Raw genomic sequence first — 25115 nt, forward strand, 5'->3', positions numbered from 1 at the left:
AACAGATTTGTCAGAAAGGAAACGTTTTTCCCCTGGGATTTTAACAAAAATCAACTTTCCTAATTTATTACTGGCCTGTTCCTGAATTTTCATAAAACTTCTGTTGATGGCTTTACAAACCAGACAGGCTGGCTATCAGGAAACGGCTCCATTAATGTTAATTTCAGGGTTTGATTTTTAGTGCTGCTGAGTATCCACAGTTCCTATTGAGTAGCACAAGAGCTGGGAGTGCTCATCATTGAGCACTAGGCCTACAATTTTCAAGAGTTGGTATGAAACATTTTTTCTGGTTTACTTTGGGTGGGATCTCATCGCTCCTGTTACTTTGTACTTGAGGTAGAGAAGCAGCTGTGCCAAGAAGTTCAGCTCTAGAATCATAATTTCCCCAGCTTCAGATCTCCTGGGGTCCATGATTTAAAGGTTAAGGAAATGGACCTAAGCGGTAAAGTTCAGATTTGGATCCAAATCTGAACTTTTTTAGTGTCCTAGAAAACTTAGGACTCGAGTTCCAGTTCCAGCCCCAGATTTGGATGAGCCAATAGGGGTTTCAATAGTGAAAGCCAGTCTAAAGAACCAAGCATTGCTTGATTTCATGTTGTAATCACAGACTTTGGTTCAGTTTCCATCTGACACTGCCAATCAGCCCGTTCTTGCTAATTTTTCATCTCAATTCAGTGACATTATTTATCTGCTCAGTGACTAGAAAACACATTGTTCTAGCTAAATCCCCTATTAATAAAAGCATCTTGACATCCAGCTTTCCTCATCCCTACACAATGTTCAAAAACATTAAAGCCTCCAGCCCAAAACTAATGATACAACCCACACAGCCTTCACGTAAGCCTCTCTAGTACAGGATCTAATATCAAAGAGGTGAATATTGGAAATGTTCCTTCAGTTATCTGTAACACTAGGCTAGTTTGGAAGCCCCCAGGTGGCAGATAACTTTCTTTACCTAGCTCACCTTCTTAACCAGCAGGGGAGAGCCATTTCTATAGTATCTGCAGCAATTTGTTGCTTCTTGGAAATAGCACCACGCTGTCCCGAATACTCCTCCAAGTAACACAGTCTAGCAGCATTAAGATCAATTCAGGGAAGCGTATACCTCCCACTGATGTTGTTAGGAGCTACGGGTGCACACCTGGGACAGAATTGAGCTCAGCGCTGGTCCACTAGCATGCTGCTCAGATTTCGGAACGATGCCCGGGCAAGGTGACACTAGAAAGGACTGGTATGCAAGCTGTAGACTGTGAAACTCATGTGTCTCTCTACTGCTAAACTTTATAACTAGTAATTATAGGGTATCCCATCTTCCCCATCTGTGTGTGACATTTTAAACCCAGGTTCTGTTGTAGGCTGCAGAGACCATCATGCCCCTCTAACTAGCCTCCCCCCTTTGATGTATTGTTGCTATCTCTTGTTTACAGTAATAGTACCTCCCAGAAAGCACTTCTGCCAAAACAAAGTGTCCCCTGGCAGGTAATGGGGTTCCACGCAACCAATGCATGCATTCATCGCTCTAGTATTTTTAGTCATTAAGGCTGGGGGGTTTGGAGAATCAAGTGCCCCCAAAGGCATCCAATCTGCACTTGCTTTCTGCACCTCTTCATGACCCTACACATCCTTAGCAACCAGTTTACAGCCCTGGCAGTAGCTACATGGAAATGCCACTCAAAACAATCCCTAGATCAATGACTGTTAAATGCGGAAAGCTGCTAGCTACCAAATTAGCAGCACATAATTAGTTGCATACATAAACCTCTTAAAACTATAGGCACTTGGTGTTGAGATTAGTCAATTAACTTTGTCAGTGCACAGGAGAACAGGTGAAATGCTCATATTTATATTTTACTATTAAGCCTGGAATTCTCCCTGGGACATGGGTGAGTAAATACTTTAGGCCAAAGCCCTGACAGCCTTATTTAGATCTGGCACATTCTTCGGGGTTTTGCTCAAGTAACCGCTGTGTATCACCGGAGTGAAGACTTCAGGTGCTGGCTCTGTGTTTGACAGCCCATCAAAGGGTGGCTGAAGAGTTAGCAGGATCAGCAAAGTAAGCCTGAGCTTCCACTGAAACCAATGGTATTTCACACCCTAGCCAAAGCAGGATTGTACCCGTAGCATCTGCTGCAGTCCTTTGTCCAGTCCAGATTTAAACGGCTGCCATTCCCCTAACAGAATATTGCGCAGTCCAACAGATCATTTTGCCTTTCGATATCCACTGACGTTTCATCTCATTGTAGGGTGATCATCTTCAGTTCATTGCCACAATCAAGAAGCTTCTTTCCCTGGAGGAGTGGCAGACTGGAAGAGATTAGCACCTGTCTCTCTTCTATTTATCACTGGCAGGTACTTAAGGGAAGTGAGATATCAGCTTTGCCAAGGAGAACTAAGCTCCCAAAAGATAAGATGAATGTCTTGGGCCACTGAGCCAACTTGCATTCAGAACCCAGGAGCAAATGATTCTGTTTGCTTTGCAAGCAATGGTTTTGCTCTATTAGGGGAAATGCATTGCCATTATTATAGTCAGCATTAGGAGCGAATATAAAGAGTTGCCTAGAGGAAGACATCTGCAGTGACAACAAGTTTTACTGGCCCTACCAAACCCAAGGATCATGCTTCAGTCTTGGTACCACCTATCAGCTCCTTCTCTATTAACCAATTATTTACATATACACAAGCATACAGCTCTCTTGTAACAGTCAGCCATTGCCTTACATAAGCACCAGGTGCTGGATATCTTTAATGAGCAGCCTTTAATTAAATACCTTCAATAATTCAGGTGTAGTCAAGAAAGCTCTGAAATTATTGTCATTTGTATTATGGCAGCACCAGGAAGAACCAACAGAGCTTGAGCCTGTTTGGGCTAAGCATTATACAAACATAATTAAAGACAATCTCTGCCCCAAAGAACGTGTGTCTAACTAGAAAAGACTGACAAAGGTGGGGGGAAAGAATATTAATATAATATTAATAATGCCTAGCTCTTATATAGTGCTTCTCATCAGTAGATTTCAGAAAGCTTTATAATTATCATGTCAGTATAACCATCCTCATTTTACAGAGAGGTGGAAAGACTCGCCCAGGGTAACCCAGCAGTGGCAGAACCAAGAACAGAACCCTGATCTTCTTGGTCTCAGTGCAATGCTGTGTTCTAGCCACTAGATCACATTATAGCGCCCTTGCTACTCCCGTTGTATGTGTGAGAAACTGAGGCACAGTTTTCCAAAATACCTAATTTCCCTTTTCAAAAGTGATTTAAGCACTTAGCAACTGAAGTCTCATTCATTTTCAAATACACTTGTGCTCCTTTTGAAACAGGGACTTTGGTTGCTAAGGGCTTGTCTACATAGGAAAGTTTTCCTGCTTTAACCGTACCGGTATAGTTAAAGTAGCTGATCCCCCCCCCCCCCCCGCAGCCCAGTTTGGATGCAGTTAAACTGGTATAAAAATATTTTACTTGTATAGCATATTCCTGTTTGGGAGGTAAAATAAAGTACACTAGCATAACTAAATCCACTCTCAAGCTTTCATTGGTATAACTATGGTGGTAAAAAATCCCATCCTAAATGACTTAGCTATACCAGTAAAACATTTTGGATGGAAACCAACCCTAAGGAAAACTTTAGCTAGAGAGATTAAGTGATTTGCCCAACATTACTCAGACAGTCTAGGGCAGAGCTGGCAACCAAACCCCCATGGCTTAACCACAAATTTTCTACTGTGTATGGATAATTCTTGTCACATCAGTGTAAGGCTATCATAGCTACTTGACCATCTATGATTTTGGGGAAAAAGTTCCTTATAAACGTGTTTAATGTAAATAAACCCTCTATTTATCTTTGTCTGTTAATAAATTCACACCCTATTAGAAAATCCTCCATACAAGGAGACCTACTGAGCTATATCATCTCATTTTAAGAGATTTCCTGTTGGTGGAATACAAAGCAGCCACCTGCAATCGCATACTGCTCAAAAGGATTTAAATAAACACACACAGATAATTAGATCAGTTAACCTTGCAAATTAAAACAAGCACATTGTATTATCTCTAGTTTATCCTAAAAGCAAATATGAAGTTCTCTCAGATAAATAGTTTAATAAAGAGAACGAGGAGCACACACAAGCATCCTCATATTATGTCCTCAGAGCATGTTGGCTAATTCTGGTTCATGTAGGCCTGATTCTGATCAGTTTTACGCTGGTGGAACTTCATTGCAATCAGTGGAGTTACTTCTGGTTTATATCATCATTAGGGGTCAGAGTCTGCTCTAATGTAAAGCTCAGCCCTATAGTGAGCAAGTCAGCCTGTGAAACAGGGTTTCACTTTCTTCTTCAATGATTAAATGCAGCCTTTGCTTCAGATGAGAGGGAGTTTCCTCTGTAGCTTGAAAGCCAGATATGGCCCGCTTACACGGCAGATAAGAGAAATGCAAACCAAACATCGCTCTAGCAGCTGGTTAATACCAGATGTCCATTAACACAGTGTTCCGAACCTATAGTCATGGGGGGACAGCTAGATTCTTTGTGCCTTTTTCCTAATGACGAACAGCTCATGTGTATGGTACAAAAGCAAACCGCATTAGTACAATGTTATTAGCATACTAGCCCCAATCTGAAAGAACAGACAGCTCCCCTGTAAATAAGGCTGGCTGGAAACCAGTCTTTTGCAAAGCATAATTGTTGAGGTTTCCAGATTTTTCATTCCACAAACGAGACCTTTCATTTTTTTTCAACAGAAACAGAAATGAAAAGCAAGAAACTTCCTCTCTAATCTGGTGGTTGGGACACTGCCAAGAAAGTAGGGACCTAGGTTCAAGTCTGTACTCTCCCTGATTCAAAGCAGAGATTTTCATCCCAGTTTACTCCTAATCAGGCAGATTCTCTCTCATTTTGACCAGAAATGTCATTCTGGAGAGAGAAATTCCTGACAAAAATTTCATTGAAATCAACATGTTTCTGTGAAACATTTTGTTTTCCACAAAATGGCATTTTTCTATGGAAATAAGTGCTGTCAAAATGTTATCAACTAGCTCTACCTACAAAGTTCAATATGACTGTTTTAAAAGCCACATTTATTGTCCTAACTTGGTCAAAGAGCTGAAACTAATCTGCGGGTCTCATAAGTGGTTCTTATATGTAATCACAGTGTAATGATGTTGGGGATCATCATCCTAAATTAATGGCTTAAGTCTCCTCTTCAGTCACCCAGATGCAACTCTTTATCCAAGTCTATGAGAATTGCTATCTTGTAACAGAAGAATTTGACCTGTAGGAAAAATTAAGTTAGCTGGTAACTTCCTTATCAGCACCGGTGCTGACAAAGGGTAAAATAAAAGAGGGAATCTAGTTCTGGGTAAATATGCCCAAACATCTTCCCTATCTGAAAGCTGCCTGTTGGCCAAAGTGATATAACCCTATGTCCAGATCCTAGTAGACATGCATAGAGTGACAGAGTTGAAGGCCAGAAGATCGCATTAGAACTAGTTTGATCTCCTGTAGCAGAGAACCAAGGATTGAATGTGCCTTGAGAAATGAACTTCCCTTCTCACTCCTGGAGCGGGGGCTGCTCCAGAATAGGGGTTACGGTATTGTGGACAGCAGCTCATATTGCCACCAGCCAGTACCTTGCTTGTCTTGTGAATAAACTGAGGACTTCAGTTTCCAGGGCTGTGAAGCCAACACTTTTATTGGAGCTAAAAGCATTTAAAAAACAAAGAGAGAGACAGAAAATAACCTGACTGCTGCAATCCGAGCCAAACGATCTCCCTTCTATCTTACAACCCCCCAGTACTCTTCTGCTGCTGATCCCACTCACAGGCCCTGAGTTTCATTTCATAAAGTGAAGCTGCTAAGCAACCACCAAATAACCTTTGCTTCTCAGGTGAGTATTTATGGCAGGGAACACATATATCAACCAAAAAAATCCCCCAGTAAAAAAAGGTTTCTGCCGGCACCGTGCCTGCTACAAGTTTAATAATCAGATTAGAATTGCATCAAACTATGCTGGAAAGCCAGGGTGAAGGCCTTTGGCTTGTTCTCACGAATATCCTGCACTTCAGATCTGGCTGTGACAAATTAGCTTATATATTTTTATTTGTTGTTTTGAAGAGAAAGAGGTGGGAAGTGAACGGTGTTAACTCAGTTTGCTCTGGCCAGCAATTGACCGGGGTAGAATGGCAAAGCAGAATGCACAAACCCTCTCATGCATGGTGAGAGCGATTTTTTAAAAATCAGTGATAGGAATATCTACTTCTTAGATAGTTTTACAAGGGGTAAAGCACCATAATCCCATTTAAGGATGGGGAAACCAGGGCACACAAAGTGACGTGATTTGCTCAAGGGCCTGCATTGGCAGAGCCAGGAGTAGAACCCAACTCCTGTGAGTCTCAGAACAGTGTGCTATCCACTAGGCAACACTCTCTCCCAAGGCCAGCAAGGGCCAGATTTTCAGAAGAGTTCTGCTCTGGCCAGGATTTCGAAACAGCATGTTGTCACAATGGGAGCAGCTGGGCATGGAGCATTTTTGACAAGCTGGCCACCACTTAGAGTGCCTGGAAGGGGGCACTTTTGAAAACCTGGTTGCAGGAGAGAGTGCTGAGCCCTGATCGCCTTGTACAACCTGCAATTTTGTGTGCAAAAGTTCTCAACATTTCCATGGACTAGCAATGGGATATGGAAACCTTTCCCCCTTAGACAAGCAGTTCACATTTAGCCTCGATCATGAATACCTGATCGCTGCGCAATGTTCTCTGGGATCCGCAGTGTCGCACTTGACCAGGTATTGGTGGGTCACATCTAGAGATGACTGAAATTCAGAATTTCCATTTCATGGAAAACACTGACATTTCATCACTTGTTTTCATTCTGAATGCAAACAAAACCAAATATTTTCCAACCTGCCTGCAGAAAGGAAATACTGGAAAAAATCAGTTTTGAAAAATTTCATTTACTTTTTTCTTCAGAAATGCCCAAGTTAGAATGAAATTTCTATTTTGAAATTGATTCTATATTTATTTTATATTATTTTTAATGTTTTAAAATGTCAGTAGTCATTTTATAACATACATGTTAATATAATAACATAACGAACTATTCTATTAATTTATTTGATAATATTTGATGTCATTTTTTAAAACCATTAAGGGCAGCTGGTACTGCAGATTAAAACAACAGATCTTATTTTCTAGTCCAATATATCTCCTGTTTGTGCTATATTGATACAGTTTGACACTTATTTTCTCTCTCCATGTCAAACATGACATGAAATGTCAGCAGCAGCGCCTAAAATGATATGACATAATTTGTCCTACTCCTAGTGACATACCACGACATAATGTGCCAATAATCAAAATAATATAAAAGTGAAAAAATAAATTAAAGTCTATTTCAAAGCAAAAAATATATTTTGAAAATATTTATTTCATGGGAAATTTCATTGAAATGGATATAATTGAGCAAAAATATTCTGTTTAGTCGAAACGGCATTTTCCAACAGAAAAGTGTTCTGCTTAAATTTTTGTGACCAGCTCTAATCGCATCAGAATTGGTCCTCGCTTGCTGGCAATCTGAGAAAATTAGCAAATGATTGAATAAGCCATGAAGACTAAACTAGCCATTCGTCCTTCGAGGTGGATCATCATCTACAGCAGCAGGAAGCTCAACACGTTAATGCCTGTTTTGCGGATACAAAAGTATTTTAGTGTCTTCAGGCCAGAGTTAACTCAGGTGATTGGCACCCAGATTAGCCTAGCAGGCACGCTGCAGAGCCCTAGATGAGTTAGTGTCCTCGCTGGTGCTGCACTCCCCTATGTGTGGACTTTTAGGGGCGTATCCCACAGTTCTTTGTGCTGCTCTATGATTCTTTCTGAGTGAATGTGGGAGAACTTGTCTGTCCTTCTGGGCACACGGAGGAATTGTGGGAATGCATCACTGTTTGTGAGGCCTGGGACAGGCCACATAACCACCTTGTGCCTCAGTTTCCCCTGTATAATCAGACCAGATTATGTGAAAAGGTTGTCCCCACACATTGTGTGGACTTTTTTAAAGCACTCGGTGTTGGCCTAACTTTGCTCTCACTGAAGTCAGTGGGAGTTTTACCATTGACTTCTGTGGGAGCAGAGTGAAGTCAATGTTCAACATTTGAAAAATTCCACCCACTGGCAATTTTCACTCACTATTAGTTTCTTAGCTTCTCTTTCTTAATGCTCAAAGACCAATCTATATTTATTTTTCCCCATGATTACTAAGATGGGTTTTCTGCCCTGAAAAGAGTCACTTCTAAATGACAAATCCACAGAATACTATATAAAACTCTTGAGGGTACGCCTTATCTTGTTCCAGGAGGGACTACTCCCTCATTGGAACAGGAAAATTGTGTTTGGATCCGGATGAGAGAAAATCCTAGTTTTCCATCCATGCACCCACACTGCTCCATCCATTCAGTCCTCAGATGATATTAACTAGGCAGCACTGCGCTTCACCGCATGGATGGGAGACCTCTGTCAAACATAATGGCTTTGCATGAAGAGGTGTTGGCGAAAGCCAGCAAAGAAGTAATGTGCTAACACGCAGATGTAGGTCACAGTGCAGTTGAAGGTACCTTCTTTCTGTGCTAGAGCTTTGGGCTTTAAAGATCTTGTTCCACTTTTTCAGGGCTCAGAGGGTTCACTCCCATCATCCCAGCCAAATTCCACCTGTGATCATTCCATCCGGCCTACCAGGATTCACCCTCTAGTTTCAATTGGACACAGTATTGCCCATTTCCAGAGCTGAACTTTTGCGTAGTATTTCTGAGCGTGCTGGCCAGCTGACCTCTCTCACAGCAGCTTTAAACCTGCCTAGGCGAGAAACATCCCTTTGAAGATGAATAATTCAGTAGCATCCAGGCATGAGGGGTTCCTACACCAATCCCCTACTGTCCTCTGACATAGGAAATATGGCCCCAGGTAACTAAAGCTGTCTGCTATATTGACCTGTGGGCTGTTGGCAGCCAGACTAGAGCGCAGCAGCCTTTATTTTATTTTATATTTTTGCAAGAACATGGACAGGTGTGCCTGGCTAGGGGGAATGTAACAACGACTTCAAAAATAGTTTGCCTACTATTTGGCCCCTCTGAACTGATGCCAAGCACAGCTCAGCTGGTTCAGAGCATCTGAGCCATAATTTAGAGAGCATCCCGTGATCAGAGCTGGCCAAATATGCTCTGGAACACAATTTCGGTACACATTTTAACAACAAAAGAAAAAAGATGGTTGAAGTGTCATGAAAAGATTGGGTTCATTTCTAGCCCTATGAAACATTAACTATAACGGAATTTCTCATAAAATCCTTTTCCTGGGTTTTGACCAGCTATAACTGTGATCCCTGGTGCTAGACAATGGTCTGATATTATTATCTGAAGGAATCTTCCAATGAATGGCTTACAAAGCATTTTTAAAATCTTGATAAACTTTATTGGGGCTCCTCTGCGGTCAAATCTCCCCTCGATCTGCTGCGCACCCCCACACAATCTCCCATGCCAAAGTCGCTATCAAGATTCATTTAATTTAACCAATTTATTCCCCAGTGGAAGTTTGGTCTCCTTGAGCCAAAGGCACTAATGTACAATTATTTTAATGATTTTTTATCATAATTTGCGGTTGTTCCTGCCTCAGCTTCATGCAATGGGAGGAGGGGGCCTTCTTGTGAAAGATAAATTTAATCCCCAGTGAAGTTTCCTGGAAAAATAAGGGCCTGAATGAATTCAAGGAATTAAAATCAGTTGAGGACAGCATCCCTCCTCCTACCCGTCAGAAGATGAGTGAGTGTTGATTATAAGACTCATAGCCTAGATATATTGAAGATCCATTAATGCAGAAAACCGCTCTTCTTCCCTTTAGTCAAAATGAAAGAATAAATATTATCCAGCAGGCAGAAGGGGAGTTATATACTCTGCATGGAACCTAGCAGAAGAGAGCATGGGGACAAGATCTCAACAGCTTGATCCAAGCATATTAGCAATCCCAGAGGGAAACAGTATTATCTCCCAAAATCTGCTGACTATGTGGTCACAGCAATAGATAGAATGACTTTTGAGTCTTCTTTTCCCATCCTCAAGGGACAAGGTGTCAAATACCTGTTACCTATGAAATGTGAATACTAGAGTTGATATGGGAATGAAATTCACAAGACTTTTCCATCAAAAACTCTAGGCCCTTGAAGATATAATTAAACACTGCAGGAGTGGGGATTGGCGGTGCATTTTCTCTCTAATTTTCCTTCTAGAAGCAATGGATTTGACTTAGATTTCACCTACACCAGTGACAAACTCAAGTAATATCATGGATCTCAATAGTCACTTGAATTGTATCAGTGTAAATCAGAACAGGATCAGGTACAATATCCATAAGGTCTGGTCTATTCAATTGTAACATGGCTGCTCTTGATTGTCAACAAGAGATCGGGTCAACATTTTTGTGATGAATATTGGGGTTTTGACGCCAATCTGTGTGTGTGTGTGTGTGTATGCGTGTGCATGTGTGTGTGCACGCACGTGCACAACAATTTAGTTTTTGGCAATTTTGAATGAACAAATGACATTTTTAGTTTGAAATGGTGGGGGAGGGAGTGATTCCCATTTTCTTTAACTTTTTTTCTTTTTTAATTTCTTCAGTGATAAAAATCAGAAGAGGGAGGAAGCAAAAAAAAGTGACAGAAAGGGGAAATGCCTCCAAGAATTGATATAAATGTTTTGAAACAAAATGAAAATTTCTATTTCATTTTGAAAAAATCACCTAGCGATATTTCATCCTAACCCCCCTCTGAAAAAGTCTGAATGCTCCTCAGAGGTCTAAGGCAGTCCCAGGATCGTGTGTGGATGCTAACAATCCATCAGACTTATAGGATATCTCCTCAGAGGGTCTCAGTGCAGTGTTGTAGACATCAAGGATTCCTCACAGACTCCCTAATAAGATTCACACATTGCTCTACTGGTAGTACTGGGTACCAGAGCTGGGCAAAATTTTTCAGGCAAAGCTTTTTTTAAAAAAAAAGCAAAAAGTGCAGATTTGGCAACAATAAAACATTTTATGAATTAATGTCAGTTTTGCCCAAATGAACTGTTTCGTTTCAACATTTTCTAAATGAAAAGTGTTGATTTTTGTGGTTTAAAGTAACTTTTTGCTTTAAAATGCCCTTTACATTTTATTTAAAATAAAATAAAAATGCTTAAAAATGATCAAAATCTAAACAAAACATTTCAAGTTTGTCTAAGTGAAACATTTCATTTGACCGGACATTACATTTTTTTGACTTTTTGATTGACTGAAAATTGTGAAAAAACTGAAATTGTGTTTTCAGTCTGACCTGAAACCGACATTTCCCTTTTGGATTTTTTTGCAGTTGCCAGCAAACCAAACACAATTGTGTGACTTGGCCAGCTCTGTTCTGCCAGGCACAAATCCCAGGTTCAAACTGTAGCCACGCCCGCTGCCTCTCTCATCTAGAAAAGGCTCCTTGGCCCTGCATTGCTGAAGATCCAATCCAGGCATTTTCTAGATAGTGAAATGGAGGTAATGAGATAATAAGTGACTTGGACTAAGCTCACAGAACAAGCCATCCCAGCAGCTGAGAACAGCAGGCAAGATCCTGGACTCCCACTAATACACTTCCTCTGCCCTATCCTCTACAAATCACGTCCACAGCTTCTGCCCAAATCAGTTGCATGGCTCTATTAACAAACATCTCTCTCCAACGTCACTGAATAAAAATGTATGCTCCATGTTCCCTCCCTGGCATCCAAATGGAGCATCCTCTGCCTTGTCTGAGGGGGAGGGGGAGAGAAAGTTTCCTTGTGGAATCAAAAGCTTCCTCTGAGTCAAGCCTGATAGGTTGCTGAAAACGTGTTTCTGTCAGTGAAAGACCTTGTTTGTTACCATAAGGATTGCACACAGCAGATTGTTTGATCCTGCGAGCACTTTGATCTGTGCCAGCACCTGAAAGACTGCAAAGAATGTCACTAGGCTTTGGAAATTGAAGGGAAAAGGAAAAAATACAGGTGTGAGGCATCAAAAGGAAGTGGCAGAATTCTGGATGCGTGAGCCAGCAAGTGTAACCATGTTTCAGACAGAGGAGAGCAGGTATTGCAACCCGGAAGGGGACGCGACGTCAATTTTTCACCTGCAGCAAAAATACAATCAAATCAGGAAAGAGGAGATTCAATAAGCTGCAGCAGAACCTACTTGGCAGACGTTAAGGAAGTGCATATGTGAGCCCTTCACCTCTTGTAACCTGGCTTCAAAGCCTGTCTTGGATCACATGTGAAAATGAGTTTGGTGGTCTCCCCACCAGCTTCCATTTGTCTATATCACACAATACAGAACTTGGTATGTTTGAAAGTCTACGCTCGAGACACACCTGAGGACCGGAATATCAAAAGGTATTGATTAGCAAAGGGAGCTGCAGTTCAGCACACAAGTTCATTGGTCTTGCTGCGGGCAGAGCTCCAAAAGTAGAATAGCAGTGTGTGGGACAAAGATAGGCCATTGCTCGGTGTGCGCAGGCCTTGAATAGCAGAGAGCATCCAGGTCAGGTCACGTCAGGTCAGAGGCGCCTTGGCAGAGCAGCATGCAGGTCTGCAACAGAGAGGGGCTATACAAAGAAGGGCTAAGTAGGCTGTCTTTGTGCGGTGTGTGTTTACAGTGTTTAGCAAAGTGGGACCCTGCTACTTGATGCTAATACAATACAAATAATTCACAGTAATAATAAATAATGTAAGCAAGGCCACAGCAGAGAGTGTAGCAGGTCAGGATGAAGTTGGCAGATCTGTGCAAAGGGCCACAGGCCTGGAATAGCAAGAAATGTGCTCAGGATCAAGACGGACTGGCAGAGTAGCCCCTGTCCACATTATTCCTGGTGCAAGCTAATGCCATGTTGTCCTATCACTATTAAATTCAAACGCAGAAAACAAAAACATAGCATCTCCAGAGAGAGCAACGTTAGTGGAATCCAGATCCCACTAGAAAGTGGCCCTTCCCCCCCACCTTCCATCCAAAGAGGGAGAAAGGAGAGAGGTGAACTAACAAGGCAATCCACCTCCCCATATTTTTCTTCACCTGAGGCTGCTGAAGAAGAAGGTGGCAAGCAAAATGACACTGACAAACTCTCAGGGCTGCTAACCAGCCTCCGCTCCCTGCCCCTTGGCGAGATGCAGAGGAACCTGATAAACATCTTGCATTATGTCTGGGAGAGAAGCAGGACGGAGAAAAAAACCCAGTGCAAAGTGGTAGGCTGAATGCAGTGACAATAGTTCTCTTTATTATTCTTGACATGACCCTAATACTAGTGCAGGGTTGTTTGTGGGATGCCTCTTTTTATTGAAAGATATATCTGACCCGAGTTTTATTACAGATGTCAAATACAGTGTACGGAAGTGTAGTATGAGTCTACAAGAAATTCTCCTTTCCTTTAAAAAAAATAAAATAAAATAAAATAGTAAGAATGTCACTCTTACCTTATTTATTTTCAGATCAATCATGGGGAAGGGAAAGGAGACAGGGCTCCTTTCTGAAAGGCAAACACCACCCTGAGACTTCACCTTACATTCAGAGAAAGGCTGGATCCACCCAGGACTATTTATATCATGATAACATCTAGGGACCACAATTGAGATCAGGGTCTGTGTATGCTAGGTGCTGTACAAACACAGAGTGAGACACAGTCCTGGCCCTGAAAAGCCACAATCTAAATAGACATGGCAGACAAAGTCTGTGAGAGAGGAAGGTTAATTATCCCCATTTTACCAGTGGGGAGCCAAGGCACAGAGAAATGAAGTGACTTGTCCATCATAATTCAGAAAGCCTGTGGCAGAGACAGGAATTGAACACAGCTCTCCTAGGCGGCAGTTCAGTGCCTTATCCCTCAAGGCTATCCTTTACCTTAAGCTGGATTGGTCAGTGGTTTACCACCACGCCTCCCCTTTCCCATGTTTTGCCCTATGGTGGAACCTGTAACCTACCCAAGGAGGCAATTTAAGAGGATGCACAAATCCTGCAAGTGACATGCTGAGATCGTTTCTTTTGATTTTTCACAAAAAATGCTTATTTTCTAACCAGCTCTATTTGTTAGTCATCCTCCTCTGGATGGGAGGACACAAAAAGGATCAGATTTTCTTCACAACCAGGAGCTTTTATTCCCTAATCTTGTGGCAAAAAGTGTCGTCAGGCAGGTCCATAAAAGCGGGACAAGCTAAAGCAGCCATGTCCCCTCTGCCCCAGTTTGGGATCAAATTCAAAGCTGGTGTCAGTGGGTGTAACTGATGTGGGGGGAGTTGCAGCCATTTTACGCCAGCTCTGGTTCACTAAATAAAATGAGCTTTGACTCAGGAGAGACCCTTCTTTCAGCCTTCTGGATAAGACAGAGTAATGCAGGGATGGCAAGCAGAGACTTTCTAGGACACCCAGTGATTCCTTGCAAAATCTAAGCAGAGAGCCTCCAGTGGCTCAACTCTATCATCACACCATTCTGGATAGCCTAGACTTCAAAGAACCCCAGAGAAGAAGCTGTGGCCAACTAGCCCGACCATGAATAATAATAAAAGTAATGATAATAAAGAGCATTTGCACATCAATGCAAAAGAATGAGGAATAAAGAGGATAAATGTGGCTCTTAATCTTCAGCTATCTGCATGCGAAAGTTTGACTAATAACTACAGAGGCTTAACATAACCTCCTCGGATAACGAGTGAGGTGGCCTTCTTGGAGCCCTGATTATCCTCTTCTAATGGGCTTCATTAATTGTGTAAACTAATAATGGAGGCCTAAGCACTACGCACTCCAGAGTCTGCAGGAAAAACACTGGGCCCAAATGTGATTACGTTGGTGAAGATTGCCCGACAACACAGCGTGCTGCTGTGGGGGTCTGCGGAGGGGAGGAGGGAAACAGTGCATATCGCAAAGAAAGGGAAGAAACAAAGAAGAATGAAAGCTACGGAGCTTTAGAACAGAAAGGCAAATTCCAGTCTCGGCATCACTTGTGTAAATCCACTGGGATCATCCTGGGTTTAACACCAGTGTCCACTGAGAATAAGAATATGGCCCGGAGCCGCTCAGAACAGGAAAGAAAGGTATTAGTGAGAGATTCTGACTGCAATGCTGTCCAGAGAGTGGGCAGCAATGCCAGGACCCTGGGAGTCCTTGAGTTGTCAGCCAGGTTTTCCGTGCCGTGGAGTAAAGAGATGCTCAAAGAGAGATGGATTCCCCAAAGTGAGCAAGTTCACCAGCACAGCCTCAGTCCAAGAAAAGAAAGAAATGACCTTCCAGTTCCCCTAGCTGAATCGCTCAAGTGCAAACCCTGCTGAAGGGAGCTGGCTTTTCAGGGCATCTTAAAGGGACATGGTCAAGATCAGACTCTCTGATTCTGACCTGAGTTACATCGATGTAAATCTGATTTAAGGCAGTGAAGCGTCTCTGGTTCAAATCAGGTAAGCAGAGCGCAGAATTAGGCCTGCACCATTGAAAACCGTATTTCTTAGCTGCTTGATGCAAACTGAAATAATTTTTAATACCCAATCTATCTGAGCCCATTTGCACTGCCCGTGAAATTGTTGCACTTTACTCAACAGGGACAATGGGATTAGGTTGGCCAGGCTCACTTTGGAGGCAGTAGTACCATTCTCTGACATTTGGGTTCACAGCATTGCAGGAAAACGTTTAAAGCTTAATACAGATGGACCCACATCCAAGCTCCAGATGTGAAAGATCCCTTTGAAGATGTTCAGGTCTGGACTGCAGGATGAAACTTTCCAGTTCCTTCACTATACATTATTTCTCTCACTGTATGTTATTTATTTTACAGTAATGTCTATGGATCACAATCAAGGATCACTGCGCAAGACACTGTACAAACTCACAACAATTGTCCCTTCCCCAACATATTACCATCTAAATATGAGACAAGAGACAACCAGTGAATAGAACAAACAGATGGGGAGGGGGGAAGGAGAGCACAAGGAACTGATGAGATCATTGCTCACCCGGCTAACCAGCATTATCACAGATTGCCTGCCCTTTGGGCAGTGTCCATAGGAGAGTATTAACAAGGAGTTGTGAAGAAGGAAAATGAAGTGACCCTTATGGATGTTTATGGGGAGCTCATTACAGGCATGAGGCCAGCATGGGAGAAGGTGCAAAGGGGTTTGCTGGGAAATGCCGATGAAGACTGATGTCATTGGGGGCAGTTGATGTCTCAATAGTATCAGAGAGGAGAGGTGCAGAAGGGATAGTCAGGAAGGATATTAAAATAAAGGGAGTAGTTTGTGGATATTAGACAGACAGATGTGTGTGTACAATATAGATGTGTATCTAAGGGTCTGACTCGGATCTCACTTACACAAGTTTTACAATGATATAATTGAGACCTTTTGTTGTTGTTTTTTTAAATTAACATTGTAAAAAATCCAACTGACAGTAGTCTTTGTGAAATACTTTACTACAAAGTTACCCTGAATTTTGGAGCTATTGTTACTCAACAATGTCACTAACAAAAAAGCACAATGAACCCGATTCCAATCTCACTTATACTAGAGTAAATGAGGAATTTCTCCATTGAACAAACTGGTGTAGTGTAAGTGACATCAGAAGCTGATCCCAACATGTTTTAATACACCAATGTACCGGAAATGGTTTCATAGCAGCAGAGCAGAGCTGATCAAGCCATGCACAGAATAAGGGAGAAATAAATCCAACTCATCAACATGAGAGTTAAACATTAGTTTGGAAGAGCTTCATTACAGCTGACAAAATTCACTTTGCTAGTGCCTGGCTAGGAAACAAAACCATTATTAAGTGGCATCCCAAAGAACAAGTTAACCATACTGGAAAGATGACTGACGCAGCAAAGGTTTATGGGGGTTTAGTTTCCCATGCATAATGGGGAAAGAAAGAAATATGATTTCATCATACCGCCAATGAGTTGATTTGGAGCATGTATCTAAGATCAGAATTCAGCACACAAAATTCACCTCTGGAGTTCTAAAACATTTTTTAAAATATATATTAATAAGACAAGACTTTTAAGGGAGACAAAAAAGGAAGTATGGGAAACAAGATACAAACTCGTTTCCATTAAAGAGAAAAATGCACATTTCTTCTTTGAAAAATAGGTTAGGCCTAATTTTGTCCTTGTACTTACAGAAACTAATCAGAAAGCTTTGACATTGCTGGAAGTCGGCCAAGTGCAGCGGCTCCTACATACAGTGCCACTTTAAGGTTCTCATTGCAGCTACTCAGCAGAACAAAGTCACTTCGGATACCCACTTGCCTGAACTGATCGCACAGATCCAAGTCCAGTCATTCCCCACTTCTCCCTCCCCCTTGCCAAAAAAAGAAAAGAGCCTCTGAAGTTAAGTATATATGTTATATAGGTCATGTTATGCCAAATCACATCAGAAGTTGTCCTGAAGTAGAGGACTATGATGGGACATAACACTCTCTATTAGCTCTGAAAGGCCCCAATTCAGCGAAGTATTTAAACACATGCCTATCTTTGAGCACCTGAGTAATTCCGTTGAGTTCAAAGGTACTGCTCTGATGCTCAAAGCTAGTCACATGTTTAACTACCTTGCTGAAGTGCATCTTTAGATGGGAGAGTGTTTAATGCAAAATAGATTATTCTCTTGAATGTGTATAAATCAGTGGGATTTTGCCAGAGTAAAGACTAAAACCTGGGCTAGCCTAGGAAATTCGGCTGCTATTACTATGTTTCTCAGGGGTGTGAAACAGCCAAACCCTGAGTGACACAGTTAAACTGACCTAACACCTTCAATATATACAGTGCTAAATTAGTGGAAGAATTCTCCCATTGACCTAGCTACTGTCTCTCAGGGAGGTGGAGTATCTGCTGATGGGAGAACCCACCCCATCGGCATCAGTGGCGTCTTCACTGAAATGCTCCAGCAGTACAGCTGCACCCACTGTACCATTTCAAGTGCAGACAAACCATAAGGGTAAAATTTTCAAATTGCATAAGTGACTTAGGAACCTAAATCCCATTTTCAAAAGTAACTTAAGTCTCACTGAAACTCCCAAATTTCACTTTTGAAAATGGGACTAAGTCACGTTAAGTGCTTTTGAAAATGTCACTCTAAGAATAGAATAATGACCACCAGGTTTGGCCTTATGCCTCCAGCTATACAGAATTACCTGTCTGTCTGTCTAAATACACAGGGAGAGTGTATAAACATCAAAGGTTCTCTTCATTTTTCCTCCCTCATTTTTTATTATTGAGAGATGATTGCATGAAAACAGGATCTAAACTGCTTACTAATACAATTGCTCCAGCTTTTCCCTTGAAAAATGCATGTTCCACAGTATGCACGTGGTTCAAAACATTAGAGTATTGCAATTGGAAGTCTCACTGTTTGGGGCCCATTAACAATTAAGGGCCTGAACCTGAAAGATGCATAGCAACTGCCACAAGACACAAAATGCCCTCAGCTCCCACGCTCTTCAGCTGGAGCTTGCCTGAGTAAAGAGGGAGGACTGCATGATATGGCCCTGTAGGTGCTAAGGATGCTCAGGATTTTGCAGGGTCAGGCTTCCTGGCTGTAGAATGCTCAGTAAGGATTTATGTCCCCACTGCAAGCCAGGGTCTCTGGTCCAATAGCATTTTAACAGCAAGAGATACAGGGTTGATTCCCCTCTTTCCCATACCATGTAACTCCATTGATCTCAGTCAGGTTACTGCTGATATACACTGGTGTAAGTGAGGACAGAATCAAGGCCCTGGTGTTCACAGACATAGTCCAGGGTGAGGGTAGCTCACAGAGAAGGGTCAACCCTTTAGGGGGAAGAAAAAATAATTTTCATGGAAATTCCCTTAACAATAGGGAACACTGGATGAAAAATAAGAGCGTGTATGAAATGTAACCAAGAGACCAGATTTGTTTCCAACTTTATGATATTGCATCCACTGCTCCTTAAGTAGCTTAAGCCCAAAATTTGACCCACCTGAAAGTTATTTGATATTTTTAAATAAAAATATTATATATAAACACACACACAAACCAGGAATCTGAGAGCCTAACTCAATCTCCAGGCTTTGACAGAAGCTGAAGGCACCCAGCCTCTCCCTGGATGAGTCCCTGAGCAGATTTGATTGTTGTGCTGCTATGAAAATGGAAACGTTTTTGCTGAGATCCAGGTTTGCCCTCAAATCTTTGCACATTATCTATTTATTTATGCATAAACAGTGGCATTATGGTTTGGAGAATAGGGGCTCTTTGATGGGAGGTAAGCTTGACTACCCTATGGGAGTTTACTGTTATGCATATAAATGAGGCCATACATACAAATATGCAGAGCAGACAAGTGAAAATATACAGCATCTCTTTAAAATGAAATACTTTGATTGCTCCAATCACAAGAAGTTGTAAAACTACCCTGAAGAATTAACAGCCTCAGTACATGCTAACTACATCCATCATAAATTCGTCTTTAGTTTCTGTTATCATATCACTGTCTCCTGGGATCCCCAGCCTTGTCATCATTTGCCCTTTATAATTTATTCAGCTTGTACTTGCCTGAATCCTTTCTACTTATCATTCATCTTTACAGTTGTACATAAAATTAGATTGATCCTCCTATGGCAGACACGTCAGAAAGAGAAAAGTTGTCATTGAATAACACATAAAGCAAATGAAGGTCCAACAACGGCTTCTGTTGAATTGCTCAGCAATTGTCCTTTGAGAGTCAAATGAAAAGGTGTCAAATAAAAAAAGAGAGAGAGAGAGAGAGAGAGAGAGAGATGATACAACCTTCAGAATCTCATTTTAATTTTCCTGTAGATATATGTGTGTGTATAATTATATATTAATGTATATATTAATTTCCTTTAGATCTCAAAGATGAGCAAGATCCCATTGCTCAAATTTTGCAAATCTAAAAGACAGCTATTGAGAAGCCACAGATGCAATGAGTGTGCTGGTCTGAGATGAGATGGCAGCACACACACTGGTTCTGACACAAAGCTTACACTGTAGCCTTTTCCTCCAAAACTCTTTGGACTGGAACGTAGAGCGTGAGTTTACTTTGTATTCCTGCATTGTTGTAGTGGGGATACAGAAGCTAGTGAAATGGAACTTTAATGTTTACAAAGCAGATAGGATCCAGGTGTTTCATCTCATCTGGTGAACAGCACAGCACTGGCAAACTACAGGGATTTTTAGTAAATGGAAAGTGGCTTTATTTCTCCCCCTTTCCGCTTTTTCCCCCCAAAGTACGATCCAAAAAGCCTTGGCCTTCTGATCAGCCTGGGGGGAAAAATATTTTTAACCATGATGTGGACCCCCAAAGATTTCAAGGAGAATTTCCACAGCATTTGGCATTTACAAGTCTCTTCCCTCAAATCTCTTTTTGGCTCCTTTTCATCTTCATTTTTTAACTTTGGAAACAGGCATGTTTCTCCCCAGGGAACAATTAAATATGTTTTCTTTCAAAATCTAAAGGGCATGGTGAGCAGCTTGTATGTTCAGAGGGCTACTTTAATCAGTGGAACCCTTCCAGCCTGCCACCGCTGACCAAATTGCAATTTACATTGGTAGTGAAAACTTTTGGGAGTGAATTAATGTTGTAAGATTACAGCACAGCTGACTAGACTGGATGAAATCCACCCTCTGTGTACAGGACTCTTGCTAGGTCTGTGTACTACTTGAGTCCCATTTAAGCCCTGTTATGAGGATTTAAGCAAGTAAAGGCAGAATTTCATCCCATGTACATATGGATTTCACTTAGGATTGATTGGTAAACATGCATGTGAATTTCATTAAATTATGAAACAGGTACCATGCATCTGGATTTAAGAGCTGTCATTTCATTACTATTTTAAAGGAGCTCTGAAGCATCTAGGCATCCTCCCATTTCCTGATATTATTGCAACACATATTACCTCACCTTTTCTATTACAGAAACACTCAATAGGATTTCATACAGAATGACATATGTTGGTTTGTTTTAGGTGGTATAAAATAGCAACAGATATTGGATGCTACTAGAAACAAAACAGTAATTCTGCAACTTGCTGAGACATATAATACACCTGTAATACCATTTTCCCCCTCTCAAGAGGAAGACAAAATAGATTTTAATGGATTTCAGAGTTTGGAAAGGCACCTAATATGTCTGGGATTAACAGTTTCCCAAATACTTATTTTCATATTTTTTTTTGGAGTCTTGCAAGTAGATTCTGATCTTATACAAGAGAGGCAGCACCCTCCATCCAACAGCGCATTCACTCCCTGCATCTGAGGGCCACAAAGAAACAGAGAAAAATGCTACTGTGCTTATCATACATGAGCTCAGTTTATTTGTGTCATAAATAAAAGTCGATCTTGATAGCCTAATTACATTTCTCAGCATTATCTTCTGACGTTAGCCTCAGAAAGAAAGAAAGAGGGAGAAAAAGTTGGCTTCACTATAACTTGTAATCAAAATGACTACACTTAAAACATAATTTTATTTCCCTGATTTCATTTCCTACGAAGCTTTGTGGAGCCAATAGATAATATTAAATTGAACAGGCAGGCACATAATTTTCATGTCCCCTGCACCGTCATTGTTGGGGTCATATTTTTGCTTTCTCCTAGATCATGGACTGCAGTTATGATATTGAACATTTATCATGGAGAGATTTACCAGGATCAGAATTCCCAAGGGGGAATCAACTTTTACTTTCTGTATTCTTTCCCATCCCCCACCTATTACAATAGTCAACCTTGCCTAATTTGCCTTTGAGATGTTTAAAAATGCCAATGGTTTTCCCAGCATGAAGGATTAGCACAGATTATGGTGAACAGTGTTAATTATAGGTGGGGAAAGAGAATAGTGCATTTCTCCAATCTGTTCTTGATTTCCCTTGTGTCTGTCTGGCTGGTAATAAGCCTGCTTTAATCTGGCAGTCCCCTTGGTGAAATCAGCACCACGGACAGCAATATTGATTGCTTCTGAGAAACCATCACAGCTGCTCACCCAAATTACCTTTGATATGTGACCTTTAATATAATTACTGCAATATCAAAGCATTTCTATAAATTATTAAAGAACTAATATACTTCATCATCCAGCTATTCTATTCGATGTAAAATAAACAATCACAAGTAAATGTTAGAATTTGAATCGTCTGACACTCACAATAGTGTTCTAACGCACACACTCATGCACAACCAACCCGTCAATTGTAGGCAGGAGAGACTTTCAAACTGTCCAATCAGTTGGTTGAAGACAATTCAACAAACAATTGGATATTTTACATTATGTTGTACTTGCTTCAAAATATTTATCACAATTCTTCCCCTCCAAAAAGAAAAAGTCGAATGAACACTTTATTAATCAACACATACCTGCTCAGAAGTCTTTGGATTATTTCACAAGATGACTTTATATCTCACATATAACAAGGAAATATGTGAAACATATTTCTGTCATTTTACAAAGCACATCCAGAAAGTAATTACTGTAAAATATGTGCATGTAACTACTCCACTAAAAACACAGTGATACATAGCTGAAAGGCAGGAGCTTGGATCTATCCACAAAATACTGGTTCCTCACCATTTCCATACATTTGCATATTATTACAAATGACTCACTTCTATGTTTTATAATAGCAAATATGCATGCAGTAGTAATACAAGGGCAAGTATGGTATAATTTTACTGGGGGGGGGGTAATAATATACTGTATGCATTACTTTCCTCTTTCTCTACCTGACTTATTAATTCTTCCCATGCTTCTTCAGCAGTATTGTTTGTGTCATAGAAACTAGCAGGTGAAGGGAATGTGTTATATATGTATCATTTGTGAACTCATATGAGAGAGGATGTAGACCCTTGACCTAAAAGGTGCTTCTTATTTTATGGTGGTGAACTATGCTTGATATTTCCAGTGCATGTTTTCAAGCATAGTTAGGTATGTCATAAATACTTCTCTGCGACCTGCATTGGAGCCATAAAACAGTATCATGGCACGAGAGTTTATCAAAAGACAAGGCTGGCTTCCTTAAATAAACTACAACATCATCCAGAGGATGAGTTCAGGAACTTGTCAGAAAGGTGTCTGCAGCCAGGTTGGGTGGGAGAAAGAAGGGCATGATCCTGAGAGGAATAAAACTGGAATTGAGGGCAAAAGGTTCTGGTGGGTACACAGCCTATTTGATATTGGTTACTTATTTCAGCACAGAGCCTTCACCACCACCCACTGGATCAGATTCGGGTCTCTGTTACAGCAGGTGTTAAACAAAAAGAACTCTTCTGAAGTCAGTGTAGTTTAGTCGGGATTTAGAGCATTGCAAATGAGAGCAGAATTTGAACTGAAACTCAGACCCTCACATTATCAGGGTAAACTTCTATCCCTATTGCAGTCAATGCAAGCTTTGCCCTTAATTTCAATGGGGCTCAGATTTCACCTTCAGAGCTTTGCTGTTTAAAAGTTCCTAGACATAAATGCATATACCTTGGCCATGACAGATCTGAGTGTCTAAAATCAGGCTCCCAAAATCCATATTTAAACACTTACACTTTGGCCTGATTTCCAAAAGTGCTGAGCACCCAGCAACTCCCATGGACTTCAGAACAGTTATTCTAGTTTTACACCAGCCTCACTGAGACAAAGACTTTGACTTAAAGGGAATGATCTGAGCTCTGTGCCTGAGTTACGTAGCCTGCGTTTCAATTCCTGAATGTCCAGCAGCTCCCAGTGAATGGCATTACTAAATAAATAACAGTTTTGAAAATCAGGAACCCTATTTAATCACTCAATTATGGATCCAGTTTTGAAAATCTTGATTCTTGTGTTTACACGTGTATGCCTCCAAAATATGCTCAATAAAATATAAACTAAGAAGAGATGGCATGGAGGAAAAAAATAAACAGGAAGAAACCATCCCTTAGTGGCAGCAATACAACTGGAGCCACTCGTATTGCTGAAGCGCGGCGTCTGTGGCTAACAAGTTTTGAGATGAGCTAGTTTGATGGAGCTGTCGCCAGATATGAAGGTATTCTTAGTGAACAATGCGTGTGCACACACGCGCACACACGCACAACATGGCCTTTATGACAAAAATAGCATCAAATGAGTAAGTGCGTGGTAAGTGCAGTGACAAAAAGATAGGTAAAAAGAGATTGATACAGGATGATGGAAATATCAGGAGAAGTCAAAACAATTTCTCAGCAGTTGAGAGTAACTTGTGTATAGTGACAGCAACTCCCAACTTGCATAGAGGGGTAGATTAAGGAAATACAGGACTTTATTCAAAACTTTGATTGTACAGACAGATTTATGGCCTGACCCTTCCTCCCAGACTTCTCATTCCACACATACGGTTCCCCCCTAATCTTTATAGACTTATCTATCTTTTTCTCCTCAGTCCTTGATCTTTCATCCCCATGAAACAGAGCAGACAGACAATCAGATCTGCACTGTGCTGCTCCCTTTCCCTGTACACCAACTACACCTGTGTGCCCCCACCTCTTACCACTGACTTGTCTCAATCCACCCCTGCAGGGCAGGACTTCCCCTGATAGTGATGTTTCTGTTTTTAGTTTTGCTTGTGTTGTCTGAAACTCAGATCTTGCTCGTGTGAATAATTTCCCGCATTATCTCATGTTCTTCTCTTCTCTCGCTTTTTTTTCCCTCCTTGTCTCTCTGCCTCTCCAATCTGCTACAGCTGCTTGAATACTAAAGCAATTGAGTCAAACCACTTTGTCATCAGGAATACGTTTTCATTCTGTGATAACTCAATAATTCAATCCATTTCTTTTTGCCCCCACGCCTTGCTTTGTTGAGGAAAAAAAGTGGAGGTGTTACCTCATGCACACATGTCCATGCACCAATCGCAAGGCTCAGCTCTAAGGCCTCTTTCTCACATGACTAACGGTGTCAGAATCCAGCCCCAACTGGATTATAATCCATTGCCTGCTTCTGGATATAACAACAAGATGGGTTTTGGTATGTCTGGAAATGTCTAGGCTGGATTGCGGCACCGTGATTTTATGAGCCCGATGACTCATCTGAGCAACAACAATCATTAATCATCCTACCCCCAAATGGGAACGTAATATGCAACCCAGTGTGGATGAAAACAGC

General features: G+C 41.2%; 1 protein-coding gene across 3 annotated transcripts in view; it reads right to left on the reverse strand.

Moving 5' to 3' along the window:
- Positions 1 to 25115, reverse strand: part of LOC137141807 (CUGBP Elav-like family member 4) — a 440181-nt gene that overhangs the window by 312739 nt on the left and 102327 nt on the right. The window contains exon 3 of one of the 3 annotated variants that reach the window (XM_067530901.1): positions 21090 to 21277. The exons of 1 other annotated variant lie outside the window; for it this stretch is intronic. In XM_067530901.1, the coding sequence (XP_067387002.1) occupies positions 21128 to 21277 (150 nt within the window). In that variant the 3' untranslated portion in view covers positions 21090 to 21127. Of the gene's footprint in view, positions 1 to 21089; positions 21278 to 25115 lie in introns of those variants that run through there. One more of the 3 variants, XR_010916744.1, reaches the window with a different exon arrangement.

Source organism: Emydura macquarii, unplaced genomic scaffold, assembly GCF_026122565.2.
Source record: "Emydura macquarii macquarii isolate MOO-44397 ecotype Brisbane River unplaced genomic scaffold, CSIRO-AGI_Emac_v2 contig_3114, whole genome shotgun sequence".
In the NCBI taxonomy this organism is placed as follows: Eukaryota; Metazoa; Chordata; order Testudines; family Chelidae; genus Emydura; species Emydura macquarii.